This window comes from Brassica napus, chromosome C3 (assembly GCF_020379485.1).
Source record: "Brassica napus cultivar Da-Ae chromosome C3, Da-Ae, whole genome shotgun sequence".
In the NCBI taxonomy this organism is placed as follows: domain Eukaryota; kingdom Viridiplantae; phylum Streptophyta; class Magnoliopsida; order Brassicales; family Brassicaceae; genus Brassica; species Brassica napus.
This window is the reverse complement of record NC_063446.1, coordinates 7,754,304-7,776,481: the sequence shown is the minus strand read 5'-3', so window position 1 is coordinate 7,776,481 and position 22,178 is coordinate 7,754,304. Positions and strand designations below refer to the sequence as shown.

Sequence of the window (22,178 nt, the reverse complement as noted above, 5' to 3'; positions counted from 1 at the left end):
TTCGAGGGCTGTGTGGATACATCTTCTGCTTGAGAAGAGTGAAGTGAAAACAGTTCTCCCAAACTTCATCTCTTTGGCGTCTAGACAGTTTGGAAGGAAGGTCAAGACTGTTAGAAGTGATAATGGCACGGAGTTTATGTGCTTGTCAAGGTACTTTGCTGAGCAAGGAATTCTTCATCAGACGTCGTGTGTGAACTCGCCGCAACAAAATGGCAGGGTGGAGAGGAAGCACCGCCATATCTTGAACGTTGCGAGATCACTTTTGTTTCAGGCGAGTTTGCCCGTAAGATTTTGGGGAGAAAGCGTACTAACTGCTGCTCACCTTATAAACAGAACCCCATCAAAGGTTCTACAAGGAAAGTCCCCGTATGAGTGTTTGTATGAGAAGAGACCAACGTATGATGATATTAAGATGTTTGGTTGTCTTAGCTTCGCGCACAAGGCAAGAAGAGATAAAGATAAGTTCGGTTTACGAAGTAGGAAGTGCATCTTTGTTGGATATCCGTTTGGGAAGAAAGGATGGAAGCTTTATGATATGGAAACAAATGAGTTCTTTGTGTCTAGGGACGTGGTGTTTGATGAGGCTGTGTTTCCGTATGGAGGGAAAGAAGAAGACACAACACCCGTACCAGTTGCAATGGAGTTTGGGTCATACGATGATGATTCTCAGTCAGAGCGTGTAGTAGACAGGGGGAGTGTTGATAAAGAAGTGGTTCCAATGGCAGAGCGTGAGTCAGTCACGGAGGAAGACAATAACAACACAAGTGCTGACATGGAGGTGACGACAGAACAACCTGTAGCAGAGGAAGTGTTGGGGCGAGGACAACGACAGCCAACGCAGTCTGTAAGGTTGCGTGACTATGTGCTTTACAACGCGCACAAGCTGCCTGATAAACATAGCACCATCTCTCGCATCACCACCCCAGTAGAGTCGTCGACTTCGGTTCCAGGTAAAACACATTACCCTATTACTGATTATGTGACTGATGCTGCGTTCTCAGATGCTCATCAGGCTTTCCTTGCGGCTGTGAGTGATGGATTGATCCCAAAGAGCTACAAAGAAGCTTTCAAAGATAAGAAGTGGCGAAAGGCAGTGAAGGTAGAAGTAGATGCTCTCGAGCTGAGCAGGACATGGGATTTGGTTGATTTACCAAAAGGAAAGAAAGCTATTGGTAGCAAATGAGTCTTTACAATAAAGTATAATGCGAATGGAACGATAGAGAGGCACAAAGGTCGACTTGTGTGTTGTGGAAATCATCAAGTAGAGGGAGAAGATTATGAGGAAACATTCGCACCAGTGGCCAAGATGGACACTGTTAGAACACTTCTGGAGGTTGCTGCGGCTAAGAACTGGGAAGTGCATCAGATGGACGTTCACAATGCGTTCTTACACGGAGACTTGGAGGAAGAAGTGTACATGAGGCTACCGCCAGGGTTTCATTCAGACGATCCAAACAAAGTTTGCAAGCTGAGGAAATCTTTGTATGGTTTGAAACAAGCACCTAGGTGCTGGTTTGAGAAGTTAACAAAGGCTCTTACAGGGTTTGGTTTTGTGCAGTCTTATGAGGATTACTCGCTGTTCACATACATCAAGGGAGAAAAGAGTGTGAGAGTGCTCATATATGTTGATGACTTAATTGTGGCGGGTAACGATCTCGATATGATGATAAGGTTCAAGAAGTATTTGAGTGATTGTTTTCACATGAAGGATCTGGGAAAGGCAAAGTATTTCCTCGGAATAGAGATCGCAAGAGGACCTCAGGGAATGTTCTTATCACAGCGTAAGTATGCGCTTGATATAGTCAATGAGGTTGGGTTACTTGGATGTAAACCGGCGAGTACGCCAATGGAGATAAATCATCAGTTGCTGGCCGATGATAGTCCTCTTTGTGTTGACCCTATAAAGTTCCGAAGAGTAGTAGGTCGTCTAGTGTACTTAACGATCACGAGACCAGACTTGTCATATGCAGTTCATGTACTGTCTCAGGTGATGCATGAGCCACGTGAAGCTCACTGGAATGCAGTGATGAGAGTTCTGAGGTATTTGAAGGGGAGTCCAGGTCAAGGCATTATGTTACGATCGGATAGTGATCTGAAGATACGAGCTTACTGCGACTCTGACTACAACTCGTGTCCACGTACAAGGAGATCATTGTCGGCTTATATGGTCTTACTCGGGAACTCGCCAGTGGCGTGGAAAACCAAGAAGCAGGACACAGTGTCACACTCTTCAGCTGAAGCAGAGTATCGCGCAATGTCGGATGCTTTGAAGGAGTTGAAATGGTTGAAGAGACTCTTGGAGGATCTTGGAGTTAAGCATGAAGCGCCAATGGAGTTGTATTGCGATAGTAAAGCGGCTATCTACATTGCTGCGAATCCAGTATTTCATGAGCGGACGAAGCATATTGAGAAAGATTGCCACAGCGTGAGGGATGCAGTTAAAGCAAAACTTATTACTACAGTTCATGTCCGGACCAACGAACAACTTGCAGACATCTTGACAAAAGCTTTGGGGACCTCATCATTTTGTCACTTGTTATCCAAGTTTGGAGTGTGTGATTTGCACTCTCCAACTTGAGGGGGAGTGTTAAGGAGAGTCTAGATGGTTCTAGACCGACATAAGTGGAGATAAAGATAAGTTCGGTTGTGAAGATAAGTGAGAATAGATATCGTTAGATTCTATAGTATATTTGAGGATCACGTTACGTGTATGTATATATAAGTCACGATTGTGATGATGAATAAGAGAAGAACCCTTTACCCTTTTCTCTTGTTTACATGACATCTCCTACATTTCTTACTCCTTTATTATTTGAACCAAATATGTTAAAACAAAATCAAACAGTACTTAAATATTTTTATAATCAATGGCATATTTTTAGTTCAACCCAATTGTAACTTTTAAAGTTTAATTAGAGTTCAAATCTAAATGAAACCAATAATTAGAAACCTTTGATTTGCTTCATACGGTACTCTCATTATCATACCTAACCAACGTGTTGGAACTCTAAAATATTAAATCAAAACATAACTCTTTCAAAATGAACTCTACGCACAAAAAAAAGTAAATCCAGAGATCCTGCGAAATATGGTTGCACCTAGCACCTTCCGAGTTAGTCATCAGATAGGCTGATGCGTGTAGGCACGCAGTTCCTGCAAAAAAAGACCAAATCATGCATGTACGTATCTTAAGCGACACTTTGGTCAATAAAGCTATAAATACCAGGGTTACAATAAAAGCCGATGACTTTATTTACACGGAATATGAGCCAAAAATAGGAGTGGATCGAACATTATATAAGTAGCAGGGTGGAAAAGCTTAGCATCCTTACAACACAAGCTATTATCTTATCCCGTTTTACCATCATTTGTATAAATACGTTTGTTATTTGAATATTTTATCATATAGTTGGCGTGGAAATAAATGTCGTTGAACGTCTCTCGTTCTTGATTACAACGAAGGTTTCTGTAATTTTAAGGCATATAATTATTGCATCCAAATTTGAAGACGGATTGCCCTATCTCGGGTAACTTGCGTATTAACGTAGTGTTGTTTTATACTCTATCCGTTTCATTTTAATTGTCGTTCTAGGTTTATGCACACAGGTTAATAAAACATATGATTTTGTATATTTCTAAAATAAAAACACAATTACCTATACATCTAACCATATTTCAACCAATAAAAAAATGAAGTGGAAAATATTATTAATAAATTTTGCATTGAAACTCTAGAACGACACTTATTTTGAAACATTTTTTTCTCTACAACGACAATTAAATCGAAACGGATGGAGTATGGTACATGTAGACATGATTTTTTGACGTTATTGGATCATTCTCTCGACAAAATTATAGTCTATAGATAATCTTGTATTTAATTTTGAAATACAACGATGATCTTGTATATGAGAACTCGCGAATATTTTAGAATCTTTCCTAGAATTACAAAATGAAAGCAAATTCAAATCCTTTTGTATGATTGTATACATAGATATGTCGACGACGTTTTTCAAGTAGTTGGAATGAAATACTCTAATACTAAACTCATAATTACCTTAACAAAGAAAAACATGCATTAGATACTAATTTGATAGGATGACAGGTCAAAATCACGTCCTAGCTAGTTTATTTTATCTTGTATCACAACTATTATTATACTCAGTATGTAGCTATCATCAAAGAACGTATACTTGTCATTCAATACTATGTCATTGTTGAAATTTTCGATATTATAATACGTAGTAGTACTTTCATGAAATTTTTTTCTTAAAAACCAAAGAATCATAGTGACGAGAGTGATGATGCAAGGGATTCAAGTCGGAATCTAGACGGGATCAGGAACGATCGACAAAGAGATCCAACGGCTAGATTATTTTTGTCGATTAAAAGTTGGACGGGCAAGATTTGTTGACCCTACCCTCGGTCAATTTAGCACATACTTGGTTGTCTTCATGGGGATCGGATCATATTCGTTGACTTGTTATCTATCTCAATTTCAATCCTTCTCTACAAATATCTCATTGATAGATTCTAAAAAGTTGTGATGTTATGCATTTGGTGTAACAAAAATGAGGACTGATTGATTGGGGTATGGTAAACAAAATCATTGAACAATAAACAAATATAAAAAGGTAGCTTAATTCAAAATAAATTTATACTTCTTAAAATTATTTAAACAGTGGAAATTTGTTGGTCTACTAGTTAAAATATTAATGATTAATAAATTTGCAGATTATATATATATATATATATATATAAATTTCTTGAAGAATTTAACGTTGTAAGTACTGTACATCACATATAGAATTGTTTATGTTTATCGCTGATGTAAGTGTGTTATTTGGAAAATTATGTGTGTGGCTGTAGCTAAATTGATCAATACATGAACAGATTTGTAATAAGATAAATCAAATGTATCTTATTAAAATTATATAACTAATGATTAAAAACTAAATATACGATTTTAATCGAATACGTTCGTTAGTAAAATAATACTAGTGATATAATGTTTAAGTCAAATATTCATGGACGCCACTGATTAGAACTAAAATCATTTGATTTTGCAAACTTTTAATAAGTTTAATAAAGGCTCAAGCTACCGCCTTGTTTAAGATAGTTTTGTAATTTAATAGTTTTACCAAAAAAAATTTGTTTCACAATATAAATAGTTTACATATTTCAATGTATTTTTTTCATTTATTGGATATTGTGTGACCAATGAAATAATGTTAGGTTTTTGATAATTGGTTGAATTAATTGATTAAATGATAGTATATTTTTTTAAATAATAATTTTTTAAATATTCGTGTTTTTAAACAAAACTATTTACAATTAGAAACGGATGGAAGAGGGAGTATAATTCAGTGATTCTTGTTTGGAATAGACATCTAGAGAAAACAAGCAAGCTGCAGAAAGTTCTTTTTAATGCTAAATAATTAAATTAAACACAGTTTTGAGGGAAGACTAACATGATGATGATGAGCGTGACAGCAACATATCATCATTATTCTGTTATTTTAATCATTTAGATATTAAAATTAAACAAAAGTTTTAATTTCCCCGCACCAACCCTAGGCCTGGGCAAAATAACCGGAACCGAAAAATCGAACCGGAACCGAACCGAAATACCCGAAACCGGAACCAGACTAATACTCTCAAATACCCGAACGGTTCCTATATTTTTATATCCGAAATAACCGAACCGAACCGGAACCGAACCGAGAACCGAATGGGTACCCGAATATATAAAAATATTAATTATATATACATATAACATCACTAAATATATATTTTTAATTTAAAATTCTATTAAAAGTATCTGAAAATAGTTGAGGATAACTAAATTATTATAAAGTATCCAAACTACCCGAAAGTATCCGAAACTATCCAGATAGTTTTATCCGAAATATCCAAAGTAATCCGAAATATCCAAATTTTTTATCTAAATCATCCTAATTATTTGATATTTTACCCTAAATAACCGATATTTTATCCAAATTATCCGAACTACCCGAACTATCCGAACCCGAACCGGATCCAAATGAGAACCGAACTTTTTCCGGATATTTTCCGGTTCCTACATTTACTATCCGAACCGAACCGAACCCGAAACTATCCGAACCGAACCGAACCGAAAATAGGTCAAATACTAAATGGATCCTCTAGCCCCTATCCGAACTACCCAAAACCCGAAATACCCGAACCGAACCGAACCGATACCCGAAATGCCCAGGCCTAAACCCCACCATTCTTTTTCGCCGTCCAATACCAAGCCAGGCAACGAACGACGCCGTTTGAATTGACCACGTAATGCGGACACCCCTATTATTATCAGTCAAACTCAAAATTACCCCACTGGTTTTGTTTCTTTCAATTTGTTGGCCATAATCAACATAACAAAAGTATAGGAATGACATTTGACCCCAAAAAAAGAATGACATTGTAATTTTTTTTTTGTTTCTAAAATTTTATAGTTTGATTTTTAAAACACCCAAGCTTATCATGGTCATAGATAGATTATATAGGTTCTAGTTCATAAGTAATGACAAGTTATGAAAATTTAGTGACAACCTTATTGTATTACATGTCTATATATATATATGTGTTGTTCGTTTATCTATTGCAATATCGTATGATATAAAATAGCATCTTGTGAATAATCGTTAAATAATCAAATGAATAGCAAATCGTGAAATGTGACTAATTACATATCATATCATAGTGTAGGTCGACTTGAAAACGAACATGACAAGCGAAAATTGTTTCTTATGTAGTTTTTTTCTTAAAAACATCATGACCAAAAATTAATTTATGTGACAAATAAACGTAAATAGTCTTATTGGCTGGCTTAAGAATCAGTAATGGGGTTTAAATAAGAATATAAAAAAAGTATGGGGGCGAGATTTAATGTGACGAGAAATAGAGGGGGGGGGGTGTTGAAGATGATCATCTTCGACCTCTATAAATAGGCTCTTTCTGCAATCTACTGATTGATCAAACAGATAAATCAAACATTCAGAAAGAAAGCTTCAGAGAGATTCTCCAGAGACACTATTTCGATGGCGACCAAAGTGTATATCGTGTATGTAATAGCACTTGATTTTGCTTCTTCTTCATTGTCGATTCATCCCCCTAGGATTGCGGATTTTATGTAATCTAGGTCTGAATCGTGGGTTTATAGTTTGATTTACGATTTGGATTGAAGCAATTCGCCATTTTTGTTGGTTTAATTGGTCTTTCGGTTCCGATTTTGATATCTGATACTTAGAGCTACTAGTCAATTGCTTTTTTGTTGGGGTTTGATCTGAAGTTTGAGGTTTTGTTTGCAGGTACTACTCAATGTATGGTCATGTGGAGACATTGGCTGAAGAAATAAGGAAAGGAGCTGCCTCTGTTGAAGGCGTTGAAGCTAAATTATGGCAGGTGACAACTGCTAACTACTCTCTGCTTTAGTCCATATATAATGGCTTTGTTTTGTTCCAGTGAGAAACTATGTCACGTGGCTTTTAATACAGTTTATTATAAGTAGTTTGTGTATCTGGGAGAAAGGATAAGACTTTATGTTTCAAGTGATAAATTATGTTTATGAATAGAAGTGGATACAGTGTCCTTTATGTTTGTGTATCTTCCTTCACAGTTACCTTGTTGCAGTTTTATTTTACATGCTGGAATTTACTAATCACAAGTTACCATTAGCCTTATAGCTTTTACAAATCCATGTGAATCATTTTTTTTTCCCACAGGTACCTGAGACACTCCCAGAAGAAGTACTCTCTAAGATGAGCGCACCACCAAAGAGTGAATCCCCAATCATCACCCCCAACGAGCTAACCGAAGCTGATGGCTTTGTCTTTGGATTCCCAACGAGGTTCGGCATGATGGCCGCTCAGTTCAAGGCCTTCTTGGACGCTACCGGTGGACTCTGGAGGACTCAGTCGCTCGCTGGTAAACCAGCTGGTATCTTCTACAGCACTGGCTCTCAAGGTGGTGGCCAAGAAACCACCGCGTAAGTTGTTCTCTCATCTAAACAACAAACCACTTCACTTCATCCATCTCTTGCTTATGTATTAAAACATGTTTTTTTTGGTGATCTGTAGATTGACGGCGATAACTCAGCTCGTTCACCACGGGATGGTGTTTGTGCCCATTGGTTACACATTTGGTGCTGGAATGTTTGAGATGGAGAATGTGAAAGGAGGTAGCCCCTATGGAGCTGGAACATTTGCAGGAGATGGGTCGAGGCAGCCAACGGAGCTGGAGTTGCAGCAAGCGTTTCACCAAGGCAAGTACATTGCAACCATCACCAAGAAGCTCAAGGGATCTACCACTGCTTAGAGCTTTTTAAAAAGAATACATATCAAGAAGGAAAAGAAAACATGACCGGTTTGGTTCTGCTGTTTTATATATACAATCATAGATTCTTTCTCTCTTTTGTGATTTGTTTGGGTTTCATTATCTATCAACTACTTGGTATTATTTCATAGTAATAATAATTCTTGTCTTGGTTTTTACGTATAGATATGTAATGATTTGTACTTGTGTTGCACTCCAATCAAAACTTTCAAAGTAATTATGTTTTATGTTTGGTTCCTCGTATAGCTAGCTTTTGTTTAAGTTGAATTACGCTTCTCCTTAAAGCAGGACGAAAGACGAGTAAGTGAATGGAATTTTCTGTCAGATTAAGAAAAAATTTAAAAGTAATTGATCTCAATGGTAGACCAAAATCTCAGACCCTTATTTTATATGGAACTCACTGTTCAAGGGCCACATTTCTTGGTTATCCCGGAGGAGTGAGAGTGTTCTTGCAAACTATCAATCTGATCCATGTTGACTGGAACAACGAGAGCCAAGGAAAGGTAAGGACATAGACTGATTAAATGGGGGAGGACAGATATAGGCAGAATGTGAAGGTCCTTGGTTTGGGCAAGCAGCGTATTTAGAAGCCTGCTACCGAAATGGAATTCCTCGGTCGAGAACTTTCATTATAAAGCAGAAAACCTAATTGGTTACTTCCAATTACGTAAATCAAATAGTTCAAACCGCACTCAAAAGTAGGGCATTTCTCATTTTTATAGGAACTTCTGCACCAGAAGCCGCTGCCCCCTACTTAGAACGGCCTCTAAGGGGTTGTTGTGTAACAATTGCATAATGTCCACTAGAACGTCCGTGTATTTTATCATCAACTTGATGAATTAATTTCAAGATATAGGGCTAAGAGTGTTCTTGCAAACTATCAATCTGATCCATGTTGACTGGAACAACAAGAGCCAAGGTTTGTGGATACAAGATTTCCCCTGGGAAGATAATGGCAAAGATCTATCTAAAGGTTGCGAACCTGATCTTACTAATTAGTTCACTGTTTCTTGATTAGTTAGTCTATACAAAATGTCGCTTTTCAACAAGTTTGATTGTTCCAGTGCCACAATACTTACAATTTTCTAAAGTTAATGCAGTCTCAAAGCCAGAGCTATGATGAACCATACATATATTTGTTAAAGGAACGGGTAAGCCTCCATTGGCGTTTGATCTTTGCTTAAACTTAAATTGAGTTTCCTTACCAAGATTTCAAATTCAGTGGATTTGTAGGAGTATTAAGAGACACTCAAACAGGAAGTTGTAAATCATAGTATTAAGAACCACTTGTCAAATAATGAATGTACAAACAAATACCATTTCGCTTATATTATTGAATGCTTTTGTTGATAACAAATCATATATAAGATTAGGATTGATTGAATGCTTTTGTTGATAACAATTCATATAGTATAATATTACGATTGTACAACTACCATATAAAATATGTTAAACCATCACATCACACTCGTATGATTTGGTAGCTTCTCTTTCTTCTATTCCACCAGTGGTAAATTTCCACAACTGATATATATATATATGTTGTTGTCTTGTTGACCGTGGACTAACTAACCAAGTTGATTACGCAATTAAATACAAATTATGACAAAAGAAGACGTATACTACGATAAAATATTAGCAGTAGACCAGTAGTGGTCACTAGACACACAAACATTGCAGTGTTATGTTTGTTGTTTGCATGTGTCACAGTATGTATGGATGTATATAATATAAAGGATATTGCACATATATACACTTCTCTTTCATTGTCCAAATCTAATACAGCCCATGACGAACATTTTTGTGGTTATACTATCCTGATCAATAATTTTATACTTATCATGTATTCATGTTATTGTCCTGATGCAAAGAAAAAATGAAATAATTTGAAACTAGAGACAAAAAAAAGTGAAATGCAGAACGCACAATAGAATGTTGTCTACTTCTGCAGTACTACAGGGCCAATATATCTCATTATCTCCTACCCGAGCCACAATATTAGCCCAGACAGAGAACAAAGCTTTGATGTACCGCAAGTGCGGGATGCCTTATAGGGTCAGTCAAAAGTCAACAAGTTTTTAGCCACACGTGTTAGCATATTTGAGAAATTGTCGGATTGGCCACGTGAGAAATCCAGCAAAGAACCGACATTCGGTTTGTGCCATCTGAAATTTTATGTTCTGCTTACCAGATCATTGAAGTTTTTGTTCTTCTCTTTGTCGCCCAAGAAAATGATATGTGGAAATTGTGCTGGTTGCAATGTTAGGTAAACAAAAGAGTGTTGACAAAAAAATAAGGTAAACTAAAGACTTTCACGATACTGTTTGTTTTTTAGTGAGGTCAAATGTTTGCAATAATGCTTTTGTGAATGTTATCATTCTCCTCGTAGCTTTGTATAATCAATTTATTCTAAACTATTACTAAGAGCATGTTTAACCCTTAGAGCCAAAGTCGGTCTCTTAATAAATTTTTAGTAATTAATCATAGTTAAGAGTTTGATCTTAAGAGACATCTATTTTGTTAGCTCCAATGGTAAGTTTTTAATTAGGGGTTCTTAAGAAAAAAAAATTATTTAACTTAAATTTTTTAAAGAGAAAATTTATTTATTAAATTAAACATATTAAAATAAACATATTAAAACATTAATTTTTAAAAAGAACATCAAAAGAAAGATTAGTAAAATAAACGAGAATAATTTGAAAGAAACATCCGAGCTCGGTTGTTGTCCTCACCACGTCCGAATTTACGCCATACATGTTCAACCAAATCAGCTTTCAGTTGTTGATGCATTTGTTTATCACGAATTCTAGTTCGAGCAGCCATCATATTGCCGATATTTGTAGGGATATCTGTAGAGAACGTGAGATCCACATGTGAACTTCCGGTGTCTTCTCCTGGTTGGAACTCTGAAACATCATATTGAGTGTATCCATCTCGTTCGTCTTCTACTATCATGTTATGGAGTATGATACATGCTCTCATAATCTTTCCAATTTTGACTTTATCCCAAAAAAGTGCTGGATTTTTAACAATGGCAAAGCGAGCTTGAGGACCGAGTCTGAGGTATTCGTCAACCGTATCAGCCGCAGTACCATATGCCAAACAACGAATGGTAGCGGTACACTTTTGAAGAGGAGAGAGACTAAGCCTTCCGAGAGCATCTTTCTTTTGTCGAAAGAATTCAACTTCATTGACGTCGTCGGAATAGATTATCAGGGTATGTTGGAGTTTCACTGAAATAATCATTCCATAAACGTATATCGCCCTCTTCACGATTTCTTTCGATGTAAGCTCGTTTTTTTCTTTTTTTCTTTTCTTCTTCTTGATTACCATAATTAATGGTAAAATTCTTGAAACTTTGCTCAAAATGTTGTTCAAAATTTTGATCAAAATGTTGGTCAAAATATTGATCAAATTTTTCGTCCAATTTTTCATCATCCAATCCCTCGAAAGGATTTTGTGAAGAAGATGCCATATGGAAAGAGATTTTTTTTTTTTTGTTAAACGTTTGGAACAAGAATTGTTTGAAATGATAATAGAGAAAGGGAGAACAAGCGTAATTTGAAAAATGTGACTGATTCAAACTGAGAATATAAAAAAGGAGAGAAGAAGAGTTTGTGTTTCTTGAATGAGAGAAGCAGAGTTGTGTTTCTCGAATGAGAGAATACGAGTTGTGTTTCTTGAATGAGAGAATAAGAGTTGTGTTGTAGAATGAGAATTAGTTCTTAATTTATAGAACAAGAGAACCAAAAGTACAAGACTACCATACCAATAATACAAGACTACCAACTCTCGTGACTACACAAACATACAAAATGCATGCCTACAAAATAATCCAAGAGTCTCGTGACTGGTGACTACACAAACATACAAAATGCATGTCATACAATCCGTGACCTGCAAGAACCAAAATACAACATACAGGAGCCTGTCCGTGACCTTCCTCTCTCAGCTTCTTCTCTTCCTCTTCTTACCATCACCCTTAGAAGATTGGCCTACTTCTAGCTTGATTCCCGAGTTCAGTACCTTGAACTTCTCCTCTCTCAGCTTCTTCTCTTCCTGTTCCATCCTTTTCAGCATCCTTCTGAACTCAGGTTCGATGTCCTCAACCGATTCCTCCACCCTAATCAAGTACCCCATGTTTCTCCTGTATTCTTCAAAGCTCAACTCCACCATATCTTTTTCTTCTTCTTCTTCATCTGATATCTCCACCACTTCAACTTCAGTTGGTGTGCTATCCGCAACATCATCATCTGTATCTTCTTGTGGGAGAGGCGGTATGATTCCTCTTGCTGAGAGGCCACAAACAATCGGTTTTCTTGCTTCCATTTCGGTTTCTGTTCCCTTGAAAAACAAAAAAGTAAAACCATCAACTTATATTTAAAAGACTGATAACATTGATCACAAAGATTATTATATTACACATCAACTTATATTTCTAAGCAAGATTGATAACATTTATCACAAAGACTACTAATTGACTAACATTGATCTACTTATATTTTAAAGGATTACATTGACAACATTTCAGTAATCAGTTTGTTCTTAAGTGTCACTTCTAATTCACTAAGTGGCTCTGTTTTTGCAAGCAAACTGTCAAGCAGTTTGGTCTTGCTAAGTTTATCCTTCATAATTAAGTCCTTCGCCTTTATCTCCCACATTTGCCGCAACTCTTGCAGATTCTTCCCTTCTTCTCCCATTGGCCTTTTAGCCTTCGTCTTTTCTGCCTTAACACCCATAGGCCTAGCCATTGGTTCATCCTCTCCATTGACACTGGGCATAGATGCTGATGACTGAAAAGATTGTTCTTCCCCCACCCTCTTTCTTTTTGAACCAGAGCTTTGTTGACTACTTCCATAAGCCCCACACCATTTCTGATCATTCCTAAGCTCCCTCCAGGCATGCTCTAACGAGAACTTCACCTTGTAATCGTTAAAGAAAATTTCATGTGCAGCCTTCAGAACATCATCTTCACTCTGGCCACTGGTCCTCTGTTTTGTTGCAGCGTCATATGAACCCATGAACTTACAGACACCCTCATTTATCTTCCCCCACCTTTGCTTACAGTGGCTTTGCTCTCTCTTAGCCAAACCAATCACCTTGGGACTTGCATTATAATAAGCGGCAATCTTCTTCCAAAAGGTTCCTGCTCTTTGCTCATTTCCAACTAGTGGATCCTTGGAGGTGTTCAACCATACACTGATGAGGACCAGGTCTTCAGCTATTGACCACTTGCACCTTTGCTTACGGTCCTCACCATTTTGTGCACGTGAAGCAGAACCTCCAAGGTCTGGACTAGGTAAAGAACTCATAAACGGAGTTGGGTATTCATGGTTAGGTAGTTGACTGTTTAGTAGGTGTACAAAGCCAGAAGACTGGCTTTGATGAGAATCCATACAGAGAAGAGTTAGAGAAAAGATGAAGGAGATGAAGTTTATGAAGTAAACGAAGTTAAAGGAAGCTTTAATAGAGGAAAGTAGATGAAGTTTTAATGTTGCTTTTAATTTCTTTTAATTGTTTTAGGAAGTAGTTGTTTGTTGTAGATTTGTTTATATGAAGTTTTAATGTTTGTATATGTTTTTATGTTTCTATCTAACAAAGGACACACCATAAATGACAGACATCAAGAAACACGACTTTAATATAAATGACTTTTTATGATTTAGATTTCAAATTACGTATTGCATTTTTGAATTGATCAGCAAAAAGAAACATCAAATCGGAGATGTGTGAATGCTTTAACAAGATGAAAACATGATGATTATACATATAGCAAACAAGCAAACAAACTAATAAGCGATCAAAGAAAGAAAGAACAATTCACAGGATGCAAAATTAATCAGCATGGGAAAGCAATTCAAAGAACAACTCAGGTTTATTTCTATGTTTATCTACCTCTCGCAAACATCAAACAACATCTATATGTAAATAAAAAGACCAGAAGCTTACCAGATGTTCTGTCTGTAGAATGACTCTTCCTGCGGCCCCCTCTGTGATTCAGTACAACCCTCTTCAGAACTTAAAAAGAGGAACAACAAAGCATCAACACTCTTCACAACCAGATTCAACTTATATGAATTCAAATTCACCACAAGCTTACCTAAATCTTCTTTTGTATGATGAATCTTGTTGTGGCTACCTCTTTGATTCACGCGATCACACTTGAGAACCTCAAAAACGCACAAAACATCACATTAAGTTCGACCCTGAATCTAACCAACTCAACACACATGCATGTCCTATAAACGATGAAAAAAACACAGTTTACCTTTTGTTCTTCAACTCCGAGATACACGAAAACAGAATAGCTCCTATCTCTACTTCTTTCTAACCGATTTGGCTCACCTGAAGACAAATAAATCATCAAATCAGTTCTTATTAGGGTTTCAATTCGAGGGTTTGATGACAATATAGGAAGACGATAGAGCAAGAAGAGGATAGAGGAAGAACAGAAGACGATTGAGGGAGATCATACCTTCGACGATGTGGTCTGATGGGAGCTTTGCTTCGCCGGGTCCGCAAACACGGCCACCGAGTCGAAGAAGATGAAGAGATCTCTCTCGCGGCTGATTTTGGCTGGATTTGGTCGGAGAAGAACGAATTCTCTGTGAGAAAGGAGAGAGAGAGAGAGAGAGACGAAAAAATAGTCACAAGAGGCGCCTCCTCCGTAGGGTTTTCTGGAACCCAGCTCTTACCACATTTTTTTTTTTTTTAATTTTAAAATGGCATTTTGGGTTTAGAGCCCAACTAAGATCCAGCGTTAAACACGCTCTAAGTGTTTGACTATATTTTATTTTAAAAATTGATCAACTACCAAATTAAAAGATAAACTGAAAAGCAAACTTCATCTTCATACAAATTATTACAAAAACTAAACAGAACCTTAAGCTTAAACAATCATTTTGATAAACTTGCCGTACTATTCGACACTTGTGTAGTTTTTTGAATTATGTTAGAACCCGGTATTTGTTTCTAACGACTACTTACACACTGAGAAAATTCCAGAAGAGTCTTTTAATGTATTTTGTTAATTTTTTTTTTTTTCTTAAGATGTTTCGACTTTAGCTTTCTAACTTAAACATTTTAATAAACAATGTCAGAAGCGATTGTGAATATTGTATGTTGTTTTCTGTGGCACATAAATAAAATATTTAAATCTCATAAAATAGCATTTCTTCCTCTCTTTTTTAAGACCTTTTCCATTATGTTGGAGTTTTGAATAGTTTCCTTTACTCAGAATTGAGTCTGTTACGTGTGAAAGAAAAAAACAATGTTAGGCCAGTTTTGTGGTCTCTGACACACAGGCAGGGCGGTGCCTGATACCAAGCAGATCAAGCATTGGCTTTGGGGTCAACAAGAGAATATTTATTTTAGGGGCCAAGAATAAGCGAAGTTTTTTTAAATATTTTCATGTTTTATTTAGATCATGGGTAAAAAAATTTTTTAAATATTTTCATGTTTTATTTAGATCATGGGTAAAAAAATTTTTTTGCTTCTGGGCCCGAAATTGTTATGTCCGGCCCTGCACACAGGGAGCAATTGTTCTCACAACTTGGCGAAATTTCATCATGTTTAATTGATACTTACAAGACGATATGTATATTCATATACTATATGTGCACTATGAAGATTCAATAATAATTTATTGTCATGTGTGCTACCTCTGACGTTAATGTGGATTAAGGTGATGGAATACTTGCTCGAGTTATATAATAGTTTGGAAATGCAGGACATTATTATATTACACGACATAAAGTGTCGGATCTACTACATACATATTATTTATTTAATTAACTCAGTAGTATTCTTTAACGCCAAAATATACTATTTACAAACGCAGCGGTTGCGGTTGCGGAAGTTTGCGGATGCGAGTGGCTGCGGTTTCTAGCGATTTTAAGAGATTTGTACGACTGATCATGCGGTTAGAAATTGATGCGTTTGCGGGATACTTATGACTGTTTAACTACCAAATGCAGCAGCGGTTAAATAATAAATTAATAATATTTACATTTTATATAATTATAAAAATATCAAAAATCACAATATTATAATAAATATAAAAATTATATTTAGAAAGTTATAGTTTTAAATTTTTAAAAAGTTATAGAAAATATTTTTATTTTAAAATTTTATAATATTAATTAAAATATAATAGATATATTTTAGTATTTTTATAATTCTAATTTAAAATTTTTATTGAATATTTTTAATTTTGTATTTATATTGTTTAAAAAAAAAGAAAAAAATTTATCCTCCCACAACCGCAAACGGTAGCTGGAACCCGCTTTTGAATTTATAAGGTTTATAACGATTTGAAACGGTTTAGAGTGATTTGAGTGATTGTTGCAAAACACCAATAACCGCTACCAACTGCAGAAGCCCATGGCAACGGGAAAACGAGAGGGCCTGACTGGTTCAAACGCAGCGGTTGCGGTTGCGGTTGCGGGAGTTTGCGGATGCGGGTGGTTACGGTTTCTAACGGTTTTAAGAGATTTGTACGACTGGTTTTGCGGTTAAAAATTGGTGCGTTTGCGGGATACTTATGACTGGTTAACTACCATATACAGCAGTGGTTAAATAATAAATTAACAATATTTACATTTTATATAATTATAAGAACATCAAAAATCATAATATTATAATAAATATGAAATTTATATTAAAAATTATAGTTTTAAATTTTTAAAAATTATAGACAATAATTTTATTTTAAAATTTTATAATATTAATTAAAATATAATAGATATATTTTAGTATTTTTATAATTCCAATTTAAAATTTTTATTGAATATTTTTATTTTTGTATTTATATGGTTTAAAAAAAAATTATCCTCCCGCAACCGCAAACGCTAGCTGGAACCAACTTTTGATTTTAAAAGGTTCGGAGCGGTTTGAAGCGATTTGTACCGGTTTGTATGATTGTTTCGAAACGCTGTCAACCGCTACTAACCGCAAAAGCTGCGTTTGCGGGTGGTAGCGGAGAAACCAGTCAGCCCTTTACTCGATCCTTGAATCTTTGATGATTCTTGTTCATCTCTGATCTCTCGATGGTATATCTATGAAAAACTATAGTTTACTAGAAGGTAGAAACACATACAGTCAGAGTAGATTATTATGGCTTTCTAATGATATTTATTTTTGAAACATACATGCGTGTTTACAAGTAATGTTCTCATATTATTTATATATATATATATATATGCTTGATATGTTAATAATTCTTTTCTTTTTAACAAATTCACCCTAGCAAATCAATTGCAAGTTTGACTCCAAAAAAGCAGATCAATTGCAAAAAAGAATTAAAAATAAAATTGGATTACAGAAACATAAATATGATTAGGACTAATTAAGCATATGATTAGGACTATGCCTAGTATTTTAAAGCGGCAAAGCAATAAAAATAAATTAAGCTTGAAATTAAAATTAAAATTAGATAGACAGACAAAATGATTACACACTTTTCTCGATATTCATCTGATTACAAAAACAGTTCAAATTGGCCTCTGCCTCATACATAGTCTCTTTTTCCTCAAAGTTATCTCATTAGTTACTTCCCCATTGCTTGTGACCAGGGATCCATTTTGGACACTTGGGGCTGAAGTAAGTCTTAACAACCCTAGAATTCAAAAGCTCAATGATCGGAGCAAACTTCACACACCTAGGTGTCTTGTACTGATTGATCGATGCCCCTAGGCTTATCGCATAATCCATGAGCTTATCAAAAGTCCCTGACTCGACTACCTTGATCTCCAACGGTCCAATGGACTTATCACTGACCCTTCCTTGTCTATAGACACTGTTAAGTGATTCCTCTATGGTTAAACAACAATCCTCCAAGACCGAGGGAGGAACCGGCGTGCCACCGTTCAAACAAAGCTCCCAGAACAAGACATAGTGGCCTGGGATAGATGATGTGTCTGCATAGCTAGTGTACTCGGAGAGTGAAGCATCGAACGGAACAAGGTGTGTTACCGCGTTTTTAACTGCGTTTTGAAGCTCGACCTCGTCAGTTTTGTCAGAATCAATGCTTAGGACCACGTTCTTGCGGCATATGAAGTTGAACTGAGGTGCATTGTTCTTGAAACCAGCCACTCTTAGGACATCACCAACTCTGTATCGATACAATCCTGAAAATAATATCACAAAACAACACAACATTCAACATATTTTCAGTGTTCTGTAAACAAATTTAAAGTAACATTTTTGACAAAAAAAAAAAAAGTAACCTTCTATATTTTTTTTTTGTTACAAAAATCAATAAATTTAGATGTAATTTTCTTTTGTTTACCGGCATAGGTGGTGACGACAAGCTCATACTCCTGACCAAGCTTAACATCAACGAGATCAACAAGCTCTTGCTGTTCTTTCTCAGTGAGTGCTTTTGGAAGACTGATGGAACTAGTGACTCCACTATTCCTATGAACCGGCAAGAACTCGAAATAGGCCATAGTCGGTATGAGAGTGTAAGAGACCTCGCTTGGTTTGCAAAGCGGCCTGAGATTCACACCAAAGTAACACTCGGAAGAAGCATACATTGTGCAAACAAGAGGCAAACCATTGCTGTAATAATCCAAAGTTGGAATATACTGTGACATTGTCCCAGTCACAATCACATCCACATACTTTGTGTTTGGCCAAAGCCTAGTGATGATCCCTTGCCAAGAGGTCTTCCTGCATTCGGTTTCGACGAAATCAGCAAGCTTTGGATCCGGTTTAAGAATCTCCTCGACCGCCTCACGAACCGAAAGATCGGTTATCTCCGAGTTAAGTGTACCGGTTCTAATATCATGGACTAGCTCAGGCCAATGTTTCTCAAGAAACTTGATAGCTCTGATGAAACCAGAGGCAAAGACAGCGCCGACACGAAGTACCTCATTGTGTTGGCATAAACCACAGAGCATTTGAGAGTACATACTCTGGTAAGAGTCAGGGCAAAGGATGGTTTGGTTAGGGCTTGTGTAGTTGGTGTAAGGGTCATAGGGTCTGTTTTTGAAGTGGGAAGATTTGTAGTAACTGGTTAAGACAGGACGAGCAGGGAGACCACCTGGCGTCTTGGATTCGGATTTGATGAAGAGAAAGTACATTCCTTTGCCTTTGTCGAGACCAGGAACAAACTGGCTCATCACAGGCATCAAGAGACTGTAGAGAAGTGATCTTCTATCTAGCTCCTCTTCAATTGTTGGCATCAGTTTCCTCTCTCCACCAGATGTTCCAGAACTGTTTGAAAGTGATAGACAAAGACCCAATAAAGATTCGAATTTTAAATCTCAGCCAAAGTGACGGAACCGAGCAAAAACAGAGTAAAAACAGAGCAGCAGTGGACAAACCTGGTGAGGAACTCGGAGATGGGGCTAGAACAGAGGATTTGAGACTTATCGCCATTAGAGATTCTGTTGATATCAGGCTGAATATCTTCGTAGGTTACGACAGGCATGACGTGTTTGAAAGACTCGCGGTCGGTTCGTCCTTGGAGGCCGTGTCGTTTGAGGTACTCAACGTCAGCATTGCGTGAAAGGATCTCCTCAAGAACCCGTCTCTGGACATCGTCTGCGTTCGAGGTCACTTCCTCGATGAATTGGAGTTTGTTTTTGTTCTTCTCCGCGAGAGTCTGATCAGAAAGCTCCGAAACTGCAAGCTCTGGTGCCTCAGGCATCGTTTAAGTTTTACCTTGTTGTGGTTTCAAAGATCTAAATGAGAGAATTTGAGAAAGAGAGTGTAAATGGTGAACAATCTTGGTCTGGTCTTAGAGCTTTAAGGGTGTGAGGAAGAATGGGAAATAAAGGGTTTGATATATATAGAGGCAATGAGGAAGATGGTGAAGACGTTGTCGAAGGGTATAAAGGTCAAATAACAGTATGTTATATCCAGGATTTAAGTGCACGGCTTACTATTCGTGTTTAACTTGATTTAAACTATTATATTTAGTTTCAATATAAAGTAGTAGTATATTTTTATTTTGTAATGGTCAATACCCATAATGCATTGATTAATATTTTAAGGAAATTCAAACTATATAGTAGTACTCTCTGATTCGCCCACTTTATTTTCAGCTGATAAAATTATTTCATTTGTTGTGACAAAAATGATTTCATTTACATTCTGTTTGGTTTCGATTTTGTTTGATTTGGGTAAAAATATTATCTATCATATTTTTAAAGCATGTGCAACAAAAATTTCAGTTCTTATTATATTTCGATCTATCTGGGGTGATTACACTCTTAAGTTTCAATTTTCAAAATAATATAAGTTTTTTTTTTTTTTTTTTTTTTGCTAAAATTTGGAATAATATAAGTTTTTAACAAACATTAGTTTGATTTCATGTTAAACTTTTAGGTTTGATATAGTTCAGCTTTCCCATTAGACTACTACGGTAAAACTAAGAATTTCTTCTTTTTTCTAAAGTAAAAAACATAAGAGCAATAATCTTACAGAAGAGATGAGATGCAAACAGAACCTTATTATGAGAGATACAAAACGGGCATAAATGTGGGCACAGATTTTATAACGGGATTTTTACCCGGTTGACCAGGACAGTGAAACAAGAAAAAATGAAATATCCGGTTAATCCGCAGTAGTTTCTAACGGAGTTGTCTCCCCCTTTTATAAAACCCTAAGTTACACCATCTTCCGTTTCCCGGTACACACCCAAAAACGGCACTCCCTCAGAACTTCTGGCGGTATCGCGGCAAGAAGAAGTGGAGATCAAGAGTTGGGGACCATTACAGCTGGACTCCATTGCTATTGGTTGACCCGTGTACGTGGTGTTGTACTCTACTAGTTTGTTGCCTTCACGTAGTTTATTTTCATCCTACTTTCTTGCTGGATTTGTTATAAGTTTTATCATACATGAAAATCAAATGAGTGTATAATTAACATTTTGTTGAGTGTGAACACCTTTTATGTTTCCTTCTAATTGGTTTTATAAAGAAAAAGTCTTTCAAATATTAGCAGACGTCTTAGATTGTTAAACTCAAATTTTGCTAATGAGTTATATATATCATATAGGGAACACTACTAGTTGACCTCAAGGTCTAGATATTAACTAGAATTGGATACGACACCATGTTAATTATTTTTAGCAAAGATATTATTCCCGTCAAAGTGTCATCTGCTTTTCAATTTTATATTCTTGTTTATCTAAGTTACATTTTCAGTGTTTGTTTCGGAATGTTCTATTATATATAATTCAAGAAAATTCAAGAAGAAGTTATATAAGAAAAGGATACTAGGGGAATGATATATAAAAAGGAAGACGTCTACCCACGGTTGTAGGTTTTGTTTGAATTTTTAAGAAATGTAAAACAACAGCTCTATGAAAAATAAATGATTAATGCCGGGGCAAAAAAACCGGAACCAAAAAATCAAACCAGATTCGAACCAAAATACTTGAAACCGGACTGAAACCTTCAAATATTCAAACGGTTCTTATATTTCTATATCCGAAATAACCTAACCGAATCGGAATCGAACCGAGAACCGAACGGGTACCCGAATATATAAAAATATTAATTATATATACATATAATATAACTAAATATATATATTTTTAATTTAAAAATCTATTAAAAGTATTATTATAAAGTATCCCATTACCCGAAACTATCTGAAACTATCCGGATAGTTTTATCCGAAATATTCAAAATAATCCAAAATATCCAAACTTTTTATTTAAATCATCCTAATTATTTGATATTTTATCCTAAATAACTGATAATTTATCTGAATTATCCAAACTACCCGAATCCGAACCGGAACCAAATGAGAACCAATTTTTTTGGATATTTTCTGGTTCCTAGTTTTACTATCCGAACCGAATGAAAAAT

At 36.1% G+C, this 22,178-nt stretch overlaps 3 protein-coding genes across 4 annotated transcripts; 1 reads left to right on the top strand and 2 right to left on the bottom strand.

Annotated features, from left to right (window-relative positions):
- The first annotated feature begins 6,905 nt into the window (after window positions 1-6,905).
- LOC106346023 (NAD(P)H dehydrogenase (quinone) FQR1-like) lies at window positions 6,906-8,582 on the top strand. The gene is made up of 4 exons (XM_013785264.3): window positions 6,906-7,084; window positions 7,332-7,425; window positions 7,746-8,008; window positions 8,100-8,582. The coding sequence occupies exons 1-4, from the start codon at window positions 7,062-7,064 to the stop codon at window positions 8,335-8,337; spliced, it is 618 nt and encodes a 205-aa protein (XP_013640718.1). The 5' UTR covers window positions 6,906-7,061; the 3' UTR covers window positions 8,338-8,582.
- Window positions 8,583-11,855: 3,273 nt separating this feature from the next.
- On the bottom strand, window positions 11,856-15,393 carry LOC111203917 (glutathione S-transferase T3-like). 2 transcript variants are annotated; one of them, XM_022698066.2, is made up of 4 exons: window positions 14,831-15,393; window positions 14,624-14,700; window positions 14,456-14,525; window positions 11,856-14,373 (listed from the first exon to the last, which is right to left on the bottom strand). In XM_022698066.2, exon 4 carries the CDS (start codon window positions 13,749-13,751, stop codon window positions 12,867-12,869), a length of 885 nt encoding a protein of 294 aa, XP_022553787.2. In that variant the 5' UTR covers window positions 13,752-14,373; window positions 14,456-14,525; window positions 14,624-14,700; window positions 14,831-15,393; the 3' UTR covers window positions 11,856-12,866. The 2 variants fall into 2 exon arrangements, with proteins under 2 accessions (XP_022553787.2, XP_048608302.1); XM_048752345.1 differs by having other exon boundaries at window positions 14,456-14,516.
- Window positions 15,394-17,750: 2,357 nt separating this feature from the next.
- LOC106346022 (indole-3-acetic acid-amido synthetase GH3.6) lies at window positions 17,751-20,128 on the bottom strand. The gene is made up of 3 exons (XM_013785263.3): window positions 19,683-20,128; window positions 18,644-19,572; window positions 17,751-18,482 (listed from the first exon to the last, which is right to left on the bottom strand). Exons 1-3 carry the CDS (start codon window positions 20,006-20,008, stop codon window positions 17,899-17,901), a joined length of 1,839 nt encoding a protein of 612 aa, XP_013640717.1. The 5' UTR covers window positions 20,009-20,128; the 3' UTR covers window positions 17,751-17,898.
- Between the last annotated feature and the right edge of the window lie 2,050 nt (window positions 20,129-22,178).

Coding starts and splice junctions, on each gene's coding strand:
- LOC106346023 (XM_013785264.3), top strand. CDS start 7,062: ATGGCGACCAAAGTGTATATCGT. Junction 7,426..7,745: donor TTGAAGCTAAATTATGGCAG/GTGACAACTGCT, acceptor TTTTTCCCACAG/GTACCTGAGACACTCCCAGA. Junction 8,009..8,099: donor GGTGGCCAAGAAACCACCGC/GTAAGTTGTTCT, acceptor GGTGATCTGTAG/ATTGACGGCGATAACTCAGC.
- LOC106346022 (XM_013785263.3), bottom strand. CDS start 20,008: ATGCCTGAGGCACCAGAGCTTGCAGTTTCGGAGCTTTCTGATCAGACT. Junction 19,573..19,682: donor ATCTCCGAGTTCCTCACCAG/GTTTGTCCACTG, acceptor ACTTTCAAACAG/TTCTGGAACATCTGGTGGAG. Junction 18,483..18,643: donor TGTCGTCACCACCTATGCCG/GTAAACAAAAGA, acceptor TATTATTTTCAG/GATTGTATCGATACAGAGTT.
- LOC111203917 (XM_022698066.2), bottom strand. CDS start 13,751: ATGGATTCTCATCAAAGCCAGTCTTCTGGCTTTGTACACCTACTAAAC.